General features: G+C 44.1%; 1 protein-coding gene and 1 non-coding gene across 3 annotated transcripts in view; both read right to left on the bottom strand.

Moving 5' to 3' along the window:
• The window catches only part of LOC137563016 (MOB kinase activator 1A), a 47646-nt gene extending 30622 nt beyond the window's left edge, over window positions 1-17024 (bottom strand). The window contains exons 1-2 of one of the 2 annotated variants that reach the window (XM_068274938.1): window positions 16860-17024; window positions 14842-15005 (exon numbers count right to left, since the gene is read on the bottom strand). In XM_068274938.1, coding sequence (XP_068131039.1) covers window positions 14842-15005; window positions 16860-16873 — 178 coding nt within the window. In that variant the 5' untranslated portion in view covers window positions 16874-17024. Of the gene's footprint in view, window positions 1-14841; window positions 15009-16859 lie in introns of both variants that reach the window. The other variant, XM_068274937.1, reaches the window with a different exon arrangement.
• Window positions 9879-9998, bottom strand: LOC137564867 (small nucleolar RNA SNORA26). The gene has a single exon (XR_011030930.1). It is a non-coding gene; the product is annotated as a small nucleolar RNA SNORA26 (small nucleolar RNA).
• Window positions 17025-18688: the final 1664 nt, after the last annotated feature.

Below are 18688 nucleotides of genomic sequence, written 5' to 3'. Positions count from 1 at the left end.
TCTGTAGGTAGCCTAGTTTGTTTGTGTTTTTATTATATGAGCCCAGCTCAGGCTCTCTTTAAAAGACTTATGAGCCCAGATAGGAAAAAAAAAAAAAAAATTAAGTACCTGCTTGAAATTTGATTGCAATCCGCACCCTCCGTGCAGTTCCACCGGGTCCCCGCAATTAAATTGTACCCCCGGGCCGCTCCCGACCTGACAGCCCGGGGCCATTTTGCTAGAGGCAGGAGAGCCTGACCCGGGCTGTGGGGTCGGGAGCGGCCCGGGGGGGACAATTTAACTGCAAGGACCCAGCGGAAGTGCACGGAGGGTGCGGATGGCGTCCTCCGTGCATTCAAATTTCAGGCAGGTACTTAACTTTTTTTTTTTTTTTTTTTTATTTGGGCTCGTAAGTCCTCTAAGAAAAATGTGATATGAAAATAGAAAAGTATACTTCTGCTTGTTTCCATTTTTACTGTTTCTCTGTAATGCCAAAAGTGACAATGCTTCTGCCAAGTGCATGCCTAATCGACGATACAACCCATTTTGGGCTGAAATTGGTCGCATGAATAGGTCGGACATGCCGCAAGATGTAGGGTCGACTCTCAATCAGTTGCGGCGGTAATGGTGCGCTATATTGGGACAAGCAATGAACGTGACAAAACCCCTGACTCTGCCCCCCCCCCCCCCCCCCCATGTCCAATGTCAGCCCCTGTGCACCGTACATTACCTGTCTGTGTCTTCCGCTGGCTCCGTCCATACATGTGGCCCACGTGGTTGCCGGAGTAATGTGGGCGCGTGTGAACATGAAGGGGACAGAATCAGGCCGGCGAGGCGGCATCACAGGGACGATTCCAGATCGATTTCAGCATGAAATTGATCTGGAATCAAGCCTGCGTTATATGCGCAGCCGACAGATCTCTCTCTAATCAGATTTTTTAGAGAGATTTGTCTCTTGGTCGAACCTGCCCATCATCACTAGATGTATGGCTACCTTTAGATGCATTTTGAGATAAGCTTGTTACCATAGCTGAGAAAAAAAAAAAAAAAGGACTTCCCACAATCATGTTGGCACTGCACAGTTCAACACAGTTCAGAGAAAAGGCACACAGACTGGGCAAAAAAAAAAAATTGGAGGACATATAGGGGCTTTTTTTTTTTTTTTTAAAGAAAAAAAAAAAAAAAAAAAAAAAAAAAAAAAAAAAAAAAAGGAGGTTTACATATATATTTGGGGCACCAACTATTTTTAGTCAATTTTTCTTATTTTTGAATGTTACAAATCACTTTTAAAAGACACCTGAACTATTAGGAATAACATGGTGGCTGCCATATTTCCTTTTAAACCATACCAGACGCCCTGCTGATCTCTTTGTCTGCAGTAGTATCCGGATCACACACCTAAAACAAACATGTAGCTTGCAACTGAAGTCCTATTAAAGTGGACCTGAACTCTTGCACAGGACATAAAGACAACATACAGAAATGCCCACCGTATGTATTTAGAGAGTTTAGCCTGTCTAATTCCCCCTCATCTGTGTCTAATCACAAGTTGTAATTTGATCCCTGAGCTGTGGCAGCTGACAGGCACATAAGCAGTGCCACCGCAGATAAGTTCATTTGCAAGCACAGGATATTATGCTGGGCATACACTGCTCGATTTTGCCGCTCGATTCTCCCGCTTGATCGTTTCGCCACTCAATTCCGCAGTCATTTCTCTTATCTTCCGCTCCCTATTCTTATCTTTTTCCATTCACTTCAATCAGGAATCGAGCGGCGAAACGATCAGGCGGGAGATCAGACATGTCGGAAATTATCTATGGAGCCATCTTAACCACTTGAGGACCACAGTCTTTCTACCCCTTAAGGACCAGGCACTTTTTTCCATTCAGACCACTGCAGCTTTCACGGTTTATTGCTCGCTCATACAACCTACCACCTAAATGAATTTTGGCTCCTTTTCTTGTCACTAATAAAGCTTTCTTTTGGTGCTATTTGATTGCTCCTGCGATTTTTACTTTTTATTATATTCAGCAAAAAAGACATGAATTTTGGCAAAAAAATGATTTTTTTAACTTTCTGTGCTGACATTTTTCAAATAAAGTAAAATTTCTGTATACATGCAGCGCGAAAAATGTGGACAAACATGTTTTTGATTAAAAAAAACCCATTCAGTGTATATTTATTGGTTTGGGTAAAAGTTATAGCGTTTACAAACTATGGTGCAAAAAGTGAATTTTCCCATTTTCAAGCATCTATGACTTTTCTGACCCCCCGTCATGTTTCATGAGGGGCTAGAATTCTAGGATAGTATAAATACCCCCCAAATGACCCCATTTTGGAAAGAAGACATCCCAAAGTATTCACTGAGAGGCATAGTGAGTTCATAGAAGATATTATTTTTTGTCACAAGTAAGCGGAAAATGACACTTTGTGACAAAAAAAAAAAAGTTTCCATTTCTGCTAACTTGCGACAAAAAAAAAAATGAAATCTGCCACGGACTCACCATGCCCCTCTCTGAATACCTTGAAGTGTCTACTTTCCAAAATGGGTCATTTGTGGGGTGTGTTCACTGTCCTGGCATTTTGGGGGGTTCTAAATTGTAAGCACCCCTGTAAAGCCTAAAGGTGCTCATTGGACTTTGGACCCCTTAGCGCAGTTAGGCTGCAAAAAAGTGCCACACATGTGGTATTGCCATACTCAGTAGAAGTACTATAATGTGTTTTGGGGTGTATTTTTACACATACCCATGCTGGGTGGGAGAAATATCTCTGTGAATGACAATGTTTTCATTTTTTTTTTTTACACACAATTGTCCATTTACAGAGTTATTTCTCCCACCCAGCATGGGTATGTGTAAAAATACACCACAAAACACATTATACTACTTCTCCTGAGTACGGCGGTACCACATGTGTGGCACTTTTTTTTTTACACCCCAAGTGCGCTAAGGGGCCCAAAGTCCAATGAGTACCTTTAGGATTTCACAGGTCATTTTGCGACATTTGGTTTCAAGACTACTCCTCACGGTTCAGGGCCCCTAAAATGCCAGGGCAGTATAGGAACCCCACAAATGACCCCATTCTAGAAAGGAGACAACCAAAAGTATTCCATTAGGTGTATGGCGAGGTCATAGAAGATTTTATTTTTTGTCACAAGTTAGCGGAATATGACACTTTGTGAAGAAAAAAATTCAAATCAATTTCCGCTAACTTGTGGCAAAAAATAAAATCTTCTATGAACTCACCATACTCCTAACGGAATACCTTTGGGTGTCTTCTTTCTAAAATGGGGTCATTTGTGGGGTTCCTATACTGCCCTGGCATTTTAGGGGCCCTAAACCATGAGGAGTAGTCTGGAAATCAAATTCCGCAAAATGACCTGTGAAATCCTAAAGGTACTCATTGGACTTTGGGCCCTTTAGCGCAGTTAGGGTGCAAAAAAGTGCCACACATGTGGTATCGCCGTACTCTGGAGAAGTAGTACAATGTGTTTTGGGGTGTATTTTTACACATACCCATGCTGGGTGGGAGAAATAACTCTGTAAATGGACAATTGTGTGTAAAAAAAAAAATCAAAAGATTGTCATTTACAGAAGTATTTCTCCCACCCAGCATGGGTATGTGTAAAAATACACCCCAAAACACATTATACTACTCCCGAGTACGGCAATACCACATGTGTGGCACTTTTTTGCACCCTAACTGCGCTAAAGGGCCCAAAGTCCAATGAGTACCTTTAGGATTTCACAGGTCATTTTTGTTTCAAGACTACTCCTCACGGTTTAGGGCCCCTAAAATGCCAGGGCAGTATAGGAACCCCACTAATGACCCCATTTTACAAAGAAGACACCCAAAGGTATTCCGTTAGGAGTATGGTGAGTTCATAGAAGATTTTATTTTTTGCCACAAGTTAGCGGAAATTGATTTGAATTTTTTTCTTCACAAAGTGTCATATTCCGCTAACTTGTGACAAAAAATAAAATCTTCTATGACCTCGCCATACACCTAATGGAATACCTTTGGTTGTCTCCTTTCTAGAATGGGGTCATTTGTGGGGTTCCTATACTGCCCTGGCATTTTAGGGGCCCTGAACCGTGAGGAGTAGTCTTGAAACCAAATGTCGCAAAATGACCTGTGAAATCCTAAAGGTACTCATTGGACTTTGGGCCCCTTAGCGCACTTAGGGTGTAAAAAAGTGCCACACATGTGGTACCGCCGTACTCAGGAGAAGTATAATGTGTTTTGGGGTGTATTTTTACACATACCCATGCTGGGTGGTAGAAATATCTCTGTACATGACAATTGTTTGATTTTTTTTTTCACACACAATTGTCCATTTACAGAGAGATTTCTCCCACCCAGCATGGGTATGTGTAAAAATACACCCCAAAACACATTATACTACTTCTCCTGAGTACGGCGATACCACGTGTGACACTTTTTTTGCAGCCTAGGTGCGCTAAGGGGCCCAACGTCCTATTCACAGGTCATTTTGAGGCATTTGTTTTCTAGACTACTCCTCACGGTTTAGGGCCCCTAAAATGCCAGGGCAGTATAGGAACCCCACAAGTGACCCCATTTTAGAAAGAAGACACCCCAAGGTATTCCATTAGGTGTATGGCGAGGTCATAGAAGATTTTACTTTTAGTCACAAGTTAGTGAAAAATGACACTTTGTGAAAAAAAAACCAATAAAAATCAATTTCCGCTAACTTTTGACAAAAAATAAAATATTCTATGAACTCGTCATACACCTAACAGAATACCTTGGGGTGTCTTTTCTAAAATGGGGTCATTTGTGGGGTTCCTATACCGCCCTGGCATTTTACGGGCCCAAAACCGTGAGGAGTCTGGAAACCAAATGTCTCAAAATGACTGTTCAGGGGTATAAGCATCTGCAAATTTTGATGACAGGTGGTCTATGAGGGGCCGAATTTTGTGGAACCGGTCATAAGCAGGGTGGCCTTTTAGATGACAGGTTGTATTGGGCCTGATCTGATGGATAGGAGTGCTAGGGGGGTGACCGGAGGTGATTGATGGGTGTCTCAGGGGGTGATTAGAGGGGAAAATAGATGCACTCAATGCACTGGGGAGGTGATCGGAAGGGGGTCTGAGGGGGATCTGAGGGTTTGGCCGAGTGATCAGGAGCCCACACGGGGCAAATTAGGGCCTGATCTGATAGGTAGGTGTGCTAGGGGGTGACAGGTAGTGACAGGAGGTGATTGATGGGTGTCTCAAGGTGTGATTAGTGGGGGGAATAGATGCAAGTAATGCAATGGCGAGGTGATCAGGGCTGGGGTCTGAGGGTGTGGGCGGGTGATTGGGTGCCCTAGGGGCAGATGGGGGTCTAATCTGATGGGTAGCAGTGACAGGGGGTGATTGATGGGTAATTAGTGGGTGTTTAGAGGAGAGAACAGATGCAATGCACTTGGGAGGTGATCTGACTGCGGGTCTGCAGGCGATCGGATGGTGTGGGTGGGTGATCAGATTGCCCGCAAGGGGCAGGTTAGGGACTGATTGATGGGTGGCAGTGACAGGGGGTGATTGATGGGTGGCAATGACAGGGGCTGATTGATGGGTGGCAGTGACAGGGGGTGATTGATGGGTGATAGGTGATTGGCAGGTGATTGACAGGTGATCAGTGGGTTATTACAGGGAAGAACAGATGTAATTAATGCACTGGCGAATTGATAAGGGGGGGGGTCTGAGGGCAATCTGAGCGTGTGGGCGGGTGATTGGGTGCCCGCAAGGGGCAGATTAGGGTCTGATCTGATAGGTAACAGTGACAGGTGGTGATAGGGGGTGATTGATGGGTGATTAGTGGGTGTTTAGAGGAGAGAATAGATGTAAACAATGGATTTGGGAGGTGATCTGATGTCGGATCTGCGGGCGATCTATTGGTGTGGGTGAGTGATCAGATTGCCCGCAAGGGGCAGGATAGGGGCTGATTGATGGGTGGCAGTGACAGGGGGTGACAGGGGGTGATTGATGGGTGATAGGTGATTGACAGATGATCAGTGGGTTATTACAGGGAAGAACAGATGTAATTAATGCACTGGCGAATTGATAAGGGGGGGTCAGAGGGCAATCTGAGCGTGTTGGCGGGTGATTGGGTGCCCGCAAGGGGCAGATTAGGGTCTGATCTGATAGGTAAAAGTGACAGGTGGTGATAGGGGGTGATTGGTGGGTGTTTAGAGGAGAGAATAGATGTAAACAATGGATTTGAGAGGTGATCTAAAATCGGATCTGCGGGCGATCTATTGGTGTGGGTGGGTGATCAGATTGCCCGCAAGGGGCAGGTTAGGGGCTGATTGTTGGGTGGCAGTGACAGGGGGTGATTGATGGGTGATTGACAGGTTATCAGGGGGGATAGATGCATACAGTACACAGGGGGGGGGGGGGGGTTGGGGGGGTCCTGGGGAGAATCTGAGGGGTGGGGGGGGTGATCAGGAGGGGGCAGGGGGGGGGGATAAAAAAAAAAAATAGCGTTGACAGATAGTGATTGATGGGTTATTAGGGGGGTGATTGGGTGCAAACAGGGGTCTGGGGGGTGGGCAGGGGGGGCAGATTAGTGTGTTTGGGTGCAGACTAGGGTGGCTGCAGCCTGCCCTGGTGGTCCCTCGGACCAGCAGGGCAGGAGGCAGCCTGTATAATACACTTTGTATACATTACAAAGTGTATTATACACTTTGTAGCGGCGATCGCGGGGTTAACATCCCGCCGGCGCTTCCGTATGGCCGGCGGGATGTTACGGCGGGTGGGCGGAGCCAGTTGCCGGGGGAAGCGCGCGTCATCAATGATGCGATCGCTCCCCCGGCATAGGAAAAGGACGCAACGCCCTAAGGCGTATTGCGGTCCTTAAGGCATCCACTTTGCCGCCGCCCATGGGCTGTGGGCGGTCGGCAAGTGGTTAACGGCTCAAAATCAGCCGTGTATTCCCAGCATTAGAAATAGGTCTGCTTCCAAGAAAGCAGAAAGTAGACACTGCAGATTTATATCAGCTGTAACAAAGAAATGTTTTTCTTTAAAGGTTATTATGCTGTTGTACATCTTTTAGAGTAGAGAGGAAGTTCTGAGTTCAGGTACGCTTTAAACCTCTTAACTGCAAGCTTGTTTAAGGTCTATGGCTAAATGTTTTAGAGGCAGAAAATTAGCAGGTCAGCCAGGCAACTAGTATTGTTTAACCTCTACAGTGCTGACCAAACCAAACCAAAGTCTTAAAATATAGCATTCTGCCTCTAGGCGCTGACAATACCTTAGTATGAGGTCTCAGCGGTCACACAACTAGGACTCCTTTTGACTTAGCCATTTATAAGTTTGGCTTCTCCCATACTTGGCCAACCAGGGTAGACTAGAACTATGTACGGGCACTGTGTGCTTGCCAGACATCACATTATGTTACCAGGGATGCGCAGTCTGTACAAAAATCATCCGACTCCAACTCTGACTCCTCAGTTTATTAAACCACCGACTCCGAGAACCCAGAATTGCTCAGACTCCTTAGTCTAATTCTTACCTGGGCTGTGAAACTAGAACAAAAATCATCCGACTCCAAGTCCTCAGTTAATTGAAACCATCATCTCAGACTGCAGGTATCCAAAATGGCTTCGACTCTATGACTCCAAATGTTACACTACTAGGCAGGGCTGTGGAGTCGGAGTCGTGGAGTTGGAGTCGTGGAGTTGGAGTCGTGGAGTCGGGCAATTTTGGGTGCCTGGAGTCGGAGTCGGGGAAAAATGCACCGACTCCTAATGAATTTGTAACTGTAATTAAAATAGAAAATATGATAAAATGTTCTATTTCTCAGATAAAAGTCATTAAAAATAATGTATATATACAGTATATATACAGTAATAGCTGTGCTTAGTCTACAAAAATGAAATAAACCAATCAAAATTAGTTACTTATGCTGCTTCAATAAAGCAGTCCCCGTATTTTTAAAGTCAGATATACATATCTGATTGTGACTGTATATATGTGTACACAGGAATCTCTTATATATACTAAATAACATCTATGCTGTAAGAATAAAGCCTGATGTGTAGCTGTGTCACTAATAGAGATGGTCAACGAGATGGAAATAATTCTGCATTGATGCTGATTTATGCAAATGTATGCACTCCCTTTGCTGATGAAATCAAATAATTTGATATGTTATTAAAATTTGGTTTGGTGACTACAAATTAAAGGGAAACTGAGACGGATGAAAAGTAAAGTTTTATACATACCTGGGGCTTCCTCCAGCCCCCTTCAGGCTAATCAGTCCCTCACTGTCTTCCACCACCCGGATCTTCTGTTATGAGTCCTGGTAATTCAGCCAGTCAGCGTTGTCCGGCCGCATGCCGCTCCCACAGCCAGGAACATTCTGTACCTGCGCAATAGTGCTGCACAGGTGTAGTATGCTCCTGGCGGCGGAGTGTGTGCATGCGCACTACGCCTCACTGGCTCAAGTACCTGGACTCATAGCAGAAGATCCAGGTGGTGGAGGAGGACAACGAGGGACTGATTATCCTGAAGGCGGCTGGAGGAAGCCCCAGGTATGTATAAAACTTTAATTTCATCTGTCTCAGGTTTACTTTGTTACACAGTAGTACTATACTCTACATATGCACTCCCCACAGAGCTGCAGGGAATCCACTGAGGATGCTGTTCACATTGAACACAGAGGTGTTGTCTGTTTACAATCTCCTCATTCCCCTGCAGAGTACCTGCACATCATTCTTACATGTACCCACACTTACATTGCCTAGGGCCTGATAGATGTTCTTTGTTCCGGTTTGTACCTTTTACAAGTACTCTTACCAAGGACTAGTTTTAGTCTAAAGGGAATAAATATAGTAGTCTACATATCCTTCTCACTTCAGTTGTCTTGTAAAATTCCTAAGCGTTGGCAGTTAAGAGACGAATTTCATGTTACATACTTTTAATCAACAAAATTGTAATATGCAAATTAGAGGAGTCGGAGTCGTGGAGTCGGAGTCGGTGGAATCCTAAACTGAGGAGTCGGAGTCGGTGGATTTTTGGACCGACTCCACAGCCCTGCTACTAGGTGGCACTACTCTAATACTGGTCATAATTTTAGGTGCATTATTATTATTTAGTATTTATATAAACACTGGACATCTTCTGCAGCACTGTACAGAGTACATAGTCTTGGCACTACCAGTCCTTCAGAGGAGCTCTTAATCTATAGTCCTATGTCCATCGTCGTCTAGGAATGATTTTTAGGGGGAAGCCAATTAACTTATCAGTATGTTTTTAGGACGTGGGAGGATACTGGAGTCCTCAGAGGAAACTAATGCAGACAAGGGGAGAACATACTCACTCCTTGCACACAGTGCCCTGGCTGGGATTTGAACTAGGGACTCAGTGCTGCAAGGCGAGAGTGCTATCCACTATGTCACCGTGCTGGCCAGATCTAGCAAACTATTCGCTTTACAATCACTAGAAAAAAAAAAATTTATTGTTTGCAAAGCTATGTGTAGGTTGCTTCCAGTACACAATATTTTCATAATAACCAATCTCCTCGAAATTTCTAAACTATCATTTCCTTAAAACTCTTGATTCCACAGTAATGGAAGACTTGATTTCCGACTGTTACAATAATTTCATAACACATAATTGACTGCTTTATTGCTGCATTTCATTTGTAGCAAGCATAAGTTTCCCTATTATCAGATCATACTTTGCATGTCCAGCAGCCATCTAATCACCTTACCAAAAACTTTAGCAACAGTAACGGCTTAGGTAATGTTGAAGAATAAGTTTGGTACGTAACAAAAGTAGGACTTCATACTAATAGCGAAGAGGCTGACATATTTGAGGTCAAATAGCGATTTATGCTTATGCAGTTACATCCTGGGCCTGATACTGCAGAGTGGATCAATGGATCTAAATTAAATTTGTTGCTTCAGACAGGATTCAAAGCAAAATACATGGCGTTCGCTTTGAGTTTTAGAAAGCTTTATTATACCCCCCTGTTTTGGCCACTAAAAGAACTGATCATCTTAAAGTGGGCAAAGCTGTAAGGGGACGTCACTTTAATTATAGCTCTGTCAAAGTCGAAATGACAACCAGCTGTCGACCTCAGGAGTATACAGCTGTCAAAACAAAGAACAGCTGTCACGCCATGTCATCCATTGAGATGCATTTCTTGACGGGCATACAGACCTTTTCACCAAATGCCTTGGCTGCTAAATACCAGTGCCCAAACGACACAACTTAACAGAACAACATTTAAACGTCTTAGCTAGATTAAAAATCATTGTTCTGGCAACACTTGGATCGGGGGTGGGGGGTGGGAAGCGATGAGTAGCAGCTTGACCACACCTCCCTTCTCACAAGGCAATATGGTACTGGAGAGCCATGACTCTAAATCGAGATTATATCATGTGACCACTGCTGTTCACTCCCCCCCCCCCTCCCCTAAAACTAAGGTATTTCTAAGCATTTTTAAATCGCATCTCTTACTGCTGTAATGTGTAGGTGCATTGGTTTAATCAAAGTTTGGCCTGGACTGAGGCTAAGTTCACAATGGGACGTTAAAGTCGCGCGTTAAAACAACATTTAACGCAGAATAACTCACTGCAATGAAAAATCAATGCCCTGTTCACAGTGCACACGTTGCATTGGTGTCTAACGCTGCACATTAAGTAAAAGTACTGTATGCAGTGCGTTATACACGTTATTAGCTGCGTTGGACTGTTTGCACATGCTCAGTAATGACTTGGAAGCATACTTTTCATTGCCTGTATTTTTTACTGCATCTGCTGTATGCGACGGTAACGCTGCGTTGCCACTTTTTTGGCGCGTTGTGTTGTAAGCTTGCGGTGCGACTTTAACGTGGCATCAAAATGCAACGTCCCACTGTGAATCTAGCCTGAGGGTATCTCACCATGCATTCAAATACTGTACTTTTTCAAATTAAAGACATGACAAATTCCACTGACAAATTTCGAACCAAAAGATGCATGCAGTAAGTAGTTTCAAAAGACAGCTCAATCCAAAGCGGATGATGCAATTCTGTATGACTGCTGGCAAGGAGAATAATAATTTCTCCACCTCTGAGGTGTTGCACACTGCACTCTGCACATGGGACAGTAAAGCTTTGCAGTCAGGCATGCCATCTCCATGTACCAAATGCAAGAGCAGCTCACAATACTAGAAATAATACCAACCCCAATAATATAAAGAAGTATAAAGGATCTTATAAGTATACTTTATTGCCAAAATTCATAAAATTACATTGAATGCCCAACCCTCTCCTTTACCTCGTATGGATAAAAAAAAAAAAAAACACACACACACAACAAAAATCAAAGACATACCAATAAATCCATTGTTTGAAGTAGGTAAAAGTACTAATTCTAGACTGCTTAGTGGTAACAAAAATGCAATTCTAAAGAACTCAGCGGGCTCTAAGAGACTGCACATAGAGCAGCCCAATCAAAATGCAGGGCAGGATATCCCTTGAGAATGCTTGCCTGATTAACAAATGCAAGATTCAATGCTAGCAAGTATTGTAAAGCAAGGATATGTAGATCACATGTACAGTCAGACGTTTAATTTCTGCTCAAACAAACAAACAGAGATGGTATCCAGAAGATTGAGAAGAAGCATGTTTGAAAAAAACAGGCAAGCATTGTGGGAGCATCTAGATGAGAAAGCACACATCATGAGCTATCTTCTGAGAATGTCAAAAGAGAAAAATGTCAAGCAATCACCATGGTGGATGTTTTTGGTTGATTGCTTTTACCCACAGTGCTGTAAAGAGCCTCAATTTTCCTCTGCTAAGGACAGTACATTCCACTTCAAGCTGAACAAGCAGGGACTATCCTTGCCTGCCAGAGCAATGTCAGCTGCAATGATTACAAATGTAGGGCTCAAAGACATACAGTAGTTTGCAAAAGTATTCGGCCCCCCCTTGAAGTTTTCCACATTTTGTCACATTACTGCCACAAACATGAATCAATTTTATTGGAATTCCACGTGAAAGACCAATACAAAGGTGTGCACGTGAGAAGTGAAACAAAAATCATACAGGATTCCAAACATTTTTTTTTTTACAAATACATAACTGTAAAGTGGGGTGTGCGTAATTATTCAGCCCCCTTTGTTCGGAGTGCAGTCAGTTTCCCATAGACATCACCTGATGAGTGTTCCACGTGATGTCTGTACAGCGCTCACTCCCCACAGTCATATACCCACAGGTTGATCACACACAGTTCCACATAATGCCGCTTTGTCCAATCTCTTGCAAAAATATGCTCTCACCAATGTGTAGGGGCTGATTTACCACAGATCAGCTAAATACGCTTTTCATCCAACTCCATATCTGCCCTCCTCATACTGGCATCTCCGCTTCAGTTGCACTTGTTCCTCAAAGAGAAGAGAAGGCCAATGTACATAGCATAAATCTGTTATGGTCCACAGTGCTTCCAAACTCTATGTAGTGCAAAGTGAGTACACCTCCATACAGTGGCAACAAACTCCACACCTTGTGACCGTGCCTACAACTGCCACCAGACCAACAGATACCCCTAACATAAAATTCCCTTGGACGTCCTCACCGCCGCTTAAGCGGCAGACAGGAAGACGCTTACTGAGCGGCGGTGAGGACGTCCAAGGGAATTTTATGATATGCGCATACTATTTTATCAAATGTGAGTGTAACTTTTAATTTTTTATGATGGAATAAAAACGTTATTACGCTATGTGAGTTATATATCAGCTCTGCAGGTATCACAATAGCATCCAACGGAAAGCTCCAAAACTGACACCAAAAGCGCTGATTGCTGGTCCCTGTGAGGTCAGCAAAATATCTGGTGAGCGGTTAGGGGTATCTGTTGATCTGGTGGCAGTTGTAGGCACGGTCACAAGGTGTGGAGTTTGTTGCCACTGTATGGAGGTGTACTCACTTTGCACTACATAGAGTTTGGAAGCACTGTGGACCATAACAGATTTATGCTATGTACATTGGCCTTCTCTTCTCTTTGAGGAACAAGTGCAACTGAAGCGGAGATGCCAGTATGAGGAGGGCAGATATGGAGTTGGATGAAAAGCGTATTTAGCTGATCTGTGGTAAATCAGCCCCTACACATTGGTGAGAGCATATTTTTGCAAGAGATTGGACAAAGCGGCATTATGTGGAACTGTGTGTGATCAACCTGTGGGTATATGACTGTGGGGAGTGAGCGCTGTACAGACATCACGTGGAACATTAGAAAGAGGGGAATTGCTATCCCCACTGTATAGCGATCCATCCAACAGTGTGGAGACAATATATATAAAATTTAAGGAGTGGACATTGTGACAATTTGAGGAGCGCCCATACCACCCCCTTGATACTATCACCTGATGAGTGCTAATGACTAAATAGACTGCACCTGTGTGTAATCTAATGTCAGTACAAATACAGCTGCTCTGTGACGGCTTCAGGAGGTTGTCTAAGAGAATATTGGGAGCAACAACACCATGAAGTCCAAAGAACACACCAGACAGGTCAGGGATAAAGTTATTGCGAAATTTAAAGCAGGCTTAGGCTACAAAAAGATTTCCAAAGCCTTGAACATCCCACGGAGCACTGTTCAAGCGATCATTCAGAAATGGAAGGAGAATGGCACAACTGTAAACCTGCCAAAACAAGGCCGTCCACCTAAACTCACAGGCCGAACAAGGAAAGCGCTGATCAGAAATTCAGTCAAGAAGCCCATGGTGACTCTGGACGAGCTGCAGTGATCTGCAGCTCAGGTGGGGGGAATCTGTCCATAGGACAACTATTAGTCGTGCACTGCACAAAGTTGGCATTCATGGAAGAGTGGCAAGAAGAAAGCCATTGTTAAACAGATAAGCATAAGAAGTCCCGTTTGCAGTTTGCCACAAGCCATGTTTTAAGAAAGCAAACTTTTGTTTTTCTCCACAAGCCATGCGGGGGACACAGCAAACATGTGGAAGAAGGTGCTCTGGTCAGATGAGACCAAAATGGAACTTTTTGGCCAAAATGCAAAACGCTGTGTGTGGCGGAAAAGAAACACTGCACATCACTCTGAACACACCATCCCCACTGTCAGATATGATGGTGGTGGCAGCATCATGCTCTGGGGGTGCTTCTCTTCAGCAGGGACAGGGAAGATGGTCAGAGTTGTTGGGAGGATGGATGAAGTCAAATACAGGGCAATCTTGGAAGAAAACCTCTTGGAGTCTGCAAAAGACTTGAGACTGGGGCGGAGGTTCACCTTCCAGCAGGACAACAACCCTAAACATAAAGCCAGGGCAACAATGGAATGATTTAAAACAAAGCATATCCATGTGTTAGAATGGCCCAATCAAAGTCCAGATCTAAATCCAATCTAGAATCTGTGGCAAGATCTGAAAACTGCTGTTCACAAACGCTGTCCATCTAATCTGACTGAGCTGGAGCTGTTTTGCAAAGAATAATGGGCAAGGATTTCAGTCTCTAGATGTGTAAAGCTGGTAGACATATCCTAAAAAACTGGCAGCTGTAATTGCAGCAAACGGTGGTTCTATAAAATGTTTGTCTTCAGGGGGCTGAATAATTACACACATCCCACTTTGCAGTTCGTTTTTTTTTTTTAAATGCTTGGAATCGTATGATTTTCGTTCCACTTCTCACGTGTACACCACTTTGTATTGGTCTTTCACGTGGAATTCCAATAAAATTGATTCACGGTTGTGGCAGTAATATGACAAAATGTGGAAAACTTCAAGGGGGCTGAAAACTTTTGCAAACCACTGTATATACACAAGAACATACTACAGTTAAAGACCTGCCATGAAAATCGCAGCCGCATCATAGCAAGATAATGTGGCCTTTCTGACAAGACTGTAGGCATGGAGTACTTACTGTTAACAGCAATCCATTCATTGAGATCCTCTCCCTCTGGCAACATCACAGCTTGTCTAAGATTCCCACTTCCAAGTGTGGCCTCTGCATGTTTCAAGAGTTCATACTGGTGAGATCCCTCTGGTATGTTCTTCTTGGGTTTGAAGGTTTTCGACGATCGACTACTGCTGGTTAGAAGCATTTAAAAACCAGCATTATTCTGGAGAATTCTCTTCATATTTCAAAATAAAAATCTCCCTAATCATACTACACTGTTTCTCCAAAGAATTCCAGATTAGAGCTGCAACTTTTACATCATTATGTCCCTTTTTTCTCTTGTTACCTCTTAAGCATCTTCTAAAGAATCCTTTACTAGCTGAGATACCTACCTGTATACTCTAAACAAAAACGCAATTACCTCCATCACATCTTTTGACCTTAATTATTTGTATTCAATTTACATTGTAATGTCAGCAATGTCTTGTCCTAAGGCTATATCACAAACTAAATTAACCCTGCAATGCAGTTACACTATCCATTCAGCCTTCCTACTTCTTGACATTGTCTGGAACTCACCCACAGTTCTTTCGGTACTGCACGTTTACTGTGGCACTGCTGTCACTGAAGAGCAAACCTACCTGCACACAGCCATTAGTCCGATTATACTGTATCTCTTCAGCTCACCTATTCTACAGCAACCTTATTAAAGCAGACCTGAACTCAGAACTTCCTCTTTGCTATAAAAGATAAGTAACAGCATAACCTTTACAGAAAAACCTTTATTACAGCCCGTAGAACTCCTGCAATAAATCTGCAGTGTCTACTTCCTGCTCTCATGGAAGCAGAAATAGGGTTAACATCTTGTATTTACAAATTAGCTGCTCTACCAAGATTGCTGTGCTGACACAGCTGAAAGATCAAATTACAGTTGTGATTAGTCAGAGATGAGGGGGATTTAGAAAGGCTAAACTCTAGATACACGCATGATGGATTAATCTGTGTTTTCCTTGTGCAAGGGTTCAGGTCCACTCTAACTCAAATGTACAAACTCCCAATACAACCCCACAACTATTCATGCAACCAATTAGTCTTCACTAATTAAATTACCACTCTTTCATTAATTTGATCATCCTCATATTTCTGATATAGTCTGAACTGCACTCTTCACGCACCACACACTAAAAGATATTTACACAGTTATTAGCACATTCATTCTCTATACTTCCTCCATTCTAATTTAATATTTTAGACACCCCATTATGATACATAAACCCTCATGACTAATCTAGGTCTAAGTGCGGTGTAGATATCCCCCAGTGTCACTAGACTCCTCTTCAGCCAAAACCAGACATGTTACATCAGACAAATCTCCATTGCCATCGAAAAGCAAGCCCTTCCTACATGTCAGATGATGCAAGAAATTGTCCAGCAGCAGATCCAGCGTGAACCTGGCCTCATAAATAGCATCCCACTTGTGACCACATTTCTTGGCGCTGGTCAACTTTAGGGGACCCAGCAGGAAACCTCATAGGGACATACTTCTAACATGAGTGGATAGTGGGTGGACAGCACCATCTCAAACAGGTTGTAGTAAGACACATCTACACTATTTGGCCAATCACAACCCTACACACTGTAAAAGGTGCTGTGATTAGAGAACTGTTCCCAATGAGGTTTCCTGCTGGGGCCCCTAAAGTAGACTAGCACCCCTTTCTTAATACTTTACCACTCCAGACTTACAACTCCCTTACCTTCAACTGCCCCTAATGCTACTCCCACAGAGCATCTACCCACACTGCTTGCATGCTCTATGCACCCCCCTCCCCCAGTCACAGGCCCATACACTGGCAGCATGGTGCTTGCCATACTGCTACTGCTGGCTGGGCACACTCAGCTCTGCTCTCATATACTGAGGTGAACACCGGCAATGTATACAGGCCTGACAGCCACCTCCCCCCACTTCCTCCCAGGACAACTTCTGCTTTATGCGCGTTCCGCCGCCCTCCGCTGGCCCGGGAAGTGTGTGGCCCGGAACTCACAAGAGGAAGCTCATATTGCCGGGGAGCGAGCTTCGTATCCCCGCGCCGTCCCGCTGCTTCTCCTAGCCCCGGCCCGGTGACGGTAAGACAAGATCACCAAGAACTGCAACCACTTCCGGCCGAGTCGCCTACAGTCCTTCACGCCCCGCGAGATTTCGCCCGCCGAGACTTTCCCCGTACACCGCGCCCAGCCCGGCCCAGCGCTTCCCCTGTGCGCTCTAATTGGCCGAAACACTGGCTCTCCCAGACCCATGGGCGTGGCAATCACATACCGACGTCATTGTTCACGTCAGAGTTCTCGCTGCTGTGTGTCATCCTCTTATCTCCTGCTTCACCTTGCCCTGTATAGCCGCAGGTCCGGAGGAGGCGGGGCCTCTGCGCCAATGCGGACTTCCTATATTCTATCTTGGGCTCTATTCTCAAAGACTTCCCGCATGCGGTAAAGTACATGCGGGAAGTTTGCACCCAAAATACCGGCAAGTTGGGATTCTCAAAATGTTCCGCATGTTTTTTCCGCATGCGGAAAAAGTGTGATAAAAGTGCGGGATTCATGCGGTAAAATTTCCGCAAAAGTCGGTATTTTCCGCAATAAAAGATCAATTCTCAAAGATGTTCAGGCGCATCTTTTCTTCGTTAATTACCGAATTTTTATCACCTACAAGAAGTAGGTGATATATTCCGCATCCCATTGACTTTAATGAAGTGTGGAGGCTTAAGGGCTGTGCTTGGTGGACTTTAACTTTTTTTTTTTAAACACTTTTTCATGCGACCTTTTTACCGCATGATTCCCGCATGAATAATGCCTGTTTCCGCATCTTTTTTCCCGCATGCGGCAAACATGCGGAAAATGTTAGTGAATGCTAAAAAAATGCGGAGTTTACCGCTGGCGGGAATTTACCGGTAAAATTTTGCGGTACTTTTGGCTCTTTGAGAATAGAGCCCATTGTGCTAGAAATATATGCCTGCTGGGCACAGATGTGTTGTCAACGACATGAATTATGCAGGTCTTCTGGCTAGTTCGATGGAGTTGAGGCACTGCTAATGCATACCTCCCAACTTTTTGAGATGAGAAATAGGGACACTAAAGCCACACCTCTGATCACGCCCCCAGCACACCCCTAGTCATGCATACCATAAAGATTTCATAAGGAAAATATGTTGTTTATAATTCAAACCACACTGGCCCTTTCTATCCTGGTTCATTTTCCTTCATATTAACATTTTACAATTAGTAATATATCAATTTAAAGAGAACCTGAGGTGTGTTTAAAGAATGTTATCTGAATACAGAGGCTGGATCTGCCTATACAGCCCAGCCTCTGTTGCTATCACAAACCCCACTAAGGTCCCCCTGCACTCTGCAATCCCTCATAAATCACAGCCATGCTGTGAGGCTGTGTTTACATCTGTAGTGTCAGTCTCAGCTGCTCCCCCGCCTCCTGCATAGCTCCGGTCCCTGCCCCGTCCCTTCCCTCCAATCAGCAGGGAGGGAAGGGATGCAGGCGGGGACTGGAGTTCTGCAGGAGGCGGGGAGAGTAGCAGACTGACACTATAGAGATAAACACAGCCAGCTCTGACAAGCTGTTTGTCAGCAGCGTGGATGTGATTTATGAGGGATTGCAGAGTGCAGGGGGGACCTTAGGGGGGTTTGGGATAGCAACAGAGGATGGGCTGTATAGGAAGATCCAGCCTCTGTATGCAGATAATATTCTTCAAACCCACCTCGGGTTCTCTTTAAAGGATGGGAATAAAGTTTAGAGTCAATCAAACACATTTTTAAGTAGAGAAATACATATATTTACATAGAAAGAGGGACAATGGGCTCTATT

Source organism: Hyperolius riggenbachi, chromosome 3, assembly GCF_040937935.1.
Source record: "Hyperolius riggenbachi isolate aHypRig1 chromosome 3, aHypRig1.pri, whole genome shotgun sequence".
NCBI classification, from domain to species: Eukaryota; Metazoa; Chordata; class Amphibia; order Anura; family Hyperoliidae; genus Hyperolius; species Hyperolius riggenbachi.
The sequence above is the reverse complement of the archived record's forward strand: the minus strand, read 5'-3'. Positions and strand labels throughout refer to the sequence as shown.